Below are 4,084 nucleotides of genomic sequence, written 5' to 3'. Positions count from 1 at the left end.
AAAAAAAAAAAGTGGCTTATGGAACAATTTGGAAATTCTTCCACACGTGAGACCTACAGCTACCATGTGACCCAGCAAGCCAGCTAGGCAAACAGCCGGGAGGAACGGAAAGGCAGGACACTCTGCAGCACTATTCTCAACAGAAAAACCAAACCAAACATGGAGCCCAGGCCCTCCCTGGTGCACAGGGGTTACGGCGCAGCACCATGAAGCTCCCGCAGCCCCGCAGCGCGAGTCCCATCCCCGGCCAGGGAGGTGACCCTGGGCGCAGCGGACCCCTGCTGTCTCCCTGCTGCTCCCCTCAGCAGAGCATTTCAGTGGCTCCAACTATGCTGCTCCCCACTCTGTCTCTGCTGCACCTTCTCGCCCCACACTCCCCTGGGCCGTACCCCAGTTCTTGTGTACATAAATAAATAAATCTTTTTTTAAAAAAGTGGGGGTATGCAGATTTCCATCAGTGGATGAAAAAAAATGAGTAAAACGTGGAATATTATGCAGCAGTGAAAAGGCAAAGGACCGGCAAAACCACACGTGTGAACCTGGACGACCTTGGCCTTGTGGGCCCGGCCCGTCACTCCAGACCAGGTATGGCCGTTGGCATGTGTGAGTGCAGGGGGACAAATGTGGATGGGTCTCTTCTCGGAGAGTTCTAAACTGATTATGGTGAGAGTTGCAAAGTTGTGTGAATGACCTAAGACTCACTTCCTGGTGGGCTTCAGCTGGGTGAACTGTTCGTGTAAGGTCACGATAAAGCATCAGAAGTAAGTGATGACTTGTGGGCTTAAAACAAACATGGTAAAAATATTCCCAGCAGCGTTGGTGTGTCAGTCTGAGGAGGGCTGAGGCAGGAGCCGCCGACAGTTAAACACACCAGCGGCAGACTGCACGGGCTTGTCAGGGAGTTTGGGCCAGTTTTAAAAATTCGTTGTGTGGGCCCTCCCTGGTGGAGCAGCAGGCTAGGATGCAGCCGCTTCAGTGTGAGTTCAGTCCCCCGCCCCGGAGCTGACCCCCAGGGCGCGGCAGCTCTCTCTGGACCGCCCGCTGCTCCCTCGGCAGTGTGCTTCCTCGACCTGCCTACTTTGCTTCCCGCTCTGGCTCTGGGGAGTCCTCTCGCCCCTCCCGCACCTCCGGCCTGTACCCCAGTTCTGTATGCACAAATAAATAAATCTTTAAAAAAAAATTGATCGTGTTATAGCTACAAAGTGAACGTTACGTTCGAAGGGTCAAATAAAAAACTGAAAGGGTTAAATTGACCCAACTCAATTAGGCTAAAAATCAACAACAGAAAATAAAGTATCCACATATACTTGGAAGTTAAAAATCGGACTTCTAAGGGACCCCAGGGTTAAGAAGCCTCCCACAGGGAGCGAATAAATTCTTTAGAAGTTAATTATAATGAAAAAATGACAGCAAAATAGGTAACACTTATTTAAGCTTAATATGTAGTTTTTACTGTGTATGAGGAAGGAAGAAAGACTGGAAATCAGTGGGACAAGACTTTGCTTCCCCCAGAAGCTGTGAGAAGGGTAGCAAGTGACCCAGAGAGGTGAAGAGAAATGATGACAAGAGGCAAAGCTAGTAAACAAGCAAAAATAAACACCCCTCTGGCCCCTGCAGACGTAGAAAACAATAAATGTGAGGGGAAACTTTATAGCAGTGAAGCTGAACTATCAGACACTTGTCTCTTCAGAACCCCAACTCCCAGCGCTAGCAGAGGAGGAAAGGAGCCGCCTTACTGGCATGAAGCGTGACCCGGAATTCGCCATTAGGAAGCTTCCCACTCGGGCCCTCCCCGGCGCCGCCGGTCAGAGCGCAGCACGGGGAAGCCACAGCTGTCCAGCAGAGTGCGATCCCCGCCCGGCGGGGACCCCAGGGCGCGGCAGACCCCTCCCGACCCGCCCGCGGCTCCCCTCAGCCGTGGGCTTCGCCCCGCTCTGTCTCTGGGGACGCCGCTCACCACCCGCACCTCTGGCCTGTGTCCCAGTTCTGCATGCAGAAATAAATGAACCTGTAAAAAAAAAAGCTTTCCACAACAGTGAAAGAGAAACTCTGCACGAAATAAACTTTCAGGTCTACATTTTTTTAGTGAGCAAACATTACCAAACCGCATGGAAAAATAACCTTAGTCTTTCGCAAATGTGTGCAAACTTCTATTTTTCAAAAAATAGAGAAGAGCTCTTTTCCAACTTGTTTTATGATCACAATCCTGATCCCAAAACCTGAGGCGAAAACTGCAAGGCCAGAAAACCGGCCCAGGGCCTCCGGGCAGGGGCCAGTCTCCCCCTGTGACACCGCCCAGCCGCTGTGCCCGAGTCCAGCCCGGTCAGGGCGGGACCCCAGGGCCTGCGCAGCGGACCCCTCCTGTCTCTGCTGCCCCCTCAGCAGTGGGTTCAGTGGACCCGCCTGCTGGCTCCCCACTCCGTCTCTGGGGAGTCCTCTCACCCCCGGCACCTCTGGCCTGCACCCCAGTTCTTGTGTCCATCAATAAATATTTTTTTTTAATCCTAAAAAAAGAAAGCTGGTCCCGTCTCATAAACATGGAAAGCAAAACCCAGTGTCGCGTCAGCCAGCGGAAGCCCCGCTACGGGGCCAAGGCACGGGCAGACTGGCCCGGTCGGGGGACGCAGGCCGGCTCTCACTGCTGCACGCCACACACTCGCGGGACCCGGGCACCAGCCCCCCACCACAGCCAGACCCGCGGGGGCCAAGCCGGAGGGAGCTCAGTCTCGCTTGGTCTCCCTGGGCTCCGCCCTCGGGCCGGCAGATCCCCGCAGGCTGACTCACGCCACCCTTGCAGCACCCCGCCCGCCCTGGCCTGAGGAGCTCTGTCTCCGCCGCTGAGTGGCGCCGCCCTCCCTCCCGCCGGGCACGGGGGCGCCCCCGCCGCCCTCCCTCCCGCCGGGCACGGGGGCGCCCCCGCCGCCCTCCCTCCCGCCGGGCACGGGGGCGCCCCCGCCGCCCTCCCTCCCGCCGGGCACGGGGGCGCCCCCGCCGCCCTCCCTCCCGCCGGGCACGGGGGCACACCTGCGCTCGCTGCGCGCAGCCCTTGGAAACCAGGAAAGGGACAAGAAAACGAAAGCAGAGATCAGGGAGGCGAAGGGGCAAAGCGCACGGCTTGTGTTTCACAGCCGACACGGGGACAGTCTTTCGTCACAAAATCCCCCAAAACCTCGAGGTAGGAGGCACAAATAAACAGCGCTGGAGTCGAGGGGGGCGAGCAGCAGGGCCGGACAGGACGGCCCGGGCCGCGCGCAGGCCTCCGCGAAGTGGCCGCCGTCCCAGGAAAAGCTGAGCGGCCAAACTGGCCCCGGCGCGAGAGAAAACTCAGAAGAGGCCGTCACCAAAAGGGAGGGTGACATGCGCATGGCCCGGTCCCCAAAGACATTCGGGATCCCACACGGAAAATAATTAGCTGAAAATGGACGCCCCGTCCCACCCCACAGCCAGGCCCGGGGACCAGTTAGCCAGCTGACCACTTCAAACCTGAAGACAGCTGGACCCCGAGGCCCGGCCACCCCAAGGCCGGCAGACGAGCGTCTGCGCACCTTCCGGTCGGGGGGCGCCCCCAGCCGTGAGAAGAGAGCCCACCCCGGGGGCTCAGAGCCGGCACACTCCGAGCTCACAGGCCGTGGCCCAGCCCACAGGCGTCGGAGGACCCGGGTGGAGGTTCGGTTCCGGGGAGGACGCAGATGAGATGCGGCAGATAAACACGCTCGTGGGCTGCGATGGGCGGGGAGACGCCCCGGCAGCGCCTCTCCGCGGGAGCCCCAGGACCTGTGCGGAGGAGGCTTGGAGGAGCCTGCGCGCGGGGGCTGGCCTGGGCCCACCTGACAAAGGGGGTGGACACGCCGGACGCCAGCTGCCCGGGCGCTGTGTCACCCACCAGCGCCAAAGCTTCATGTTCTGCAGTCTCCAGCGGCAAGTTTACCACGGGGGGACGGGAGCAGCCTGCGTGCCCCCGACAGGGGCAGGGGTCGGGGTCAGGAAAAGGGGCCCAGGAGCAGCGTCCCGCCGGGGCGCCCTGTGGGAGCACAGCTCTGCAGCGGAGCACGCGGGAAGGCAGGAGGGGCTGGCGCGTCCTCAC

General features: G+C 59.5%; 1 protein-coding gene across 1 annotated transcript in view; it reads left to right on the top strand.

Moving 5' to 3' along the window:
• The first annotated feature begins 3,725 nt into the window (after positions 1-3,725).
• Positions 3,726-4,084, top strand: part of ENGASE (endo-beta-N-acetylglucosaminidase) — a 7,176-nt gene continuing 6,817 nt past the window's right edge. The window contains 1 exon segment of the mRNA XM_012734574.1: positions 3,726-3,918. Within this exon segment, the coding sequence (XP_012590028.1) occupies positions 3,726-3,918 (193 nt within the window).

This window comes from Condylura cristata, unplaced genomic scaffold, assembly GCF_000260355.1.
Source record: "Condylura cristata isolate star-nosed mole 26May11 unplaced genomic scaffold, ConCri1.0 scaffold00060, whole genome shotgun sequence".
Lineage (NCBI taxonomy): Eukaryota > Metazoa > Chordata > Mammalia > Eulipotyphla > Talpidae > Condylura > Condylura cristata.
This window is presented reverse-complemented; position numbering and strand designations above follow the sequence as displayed.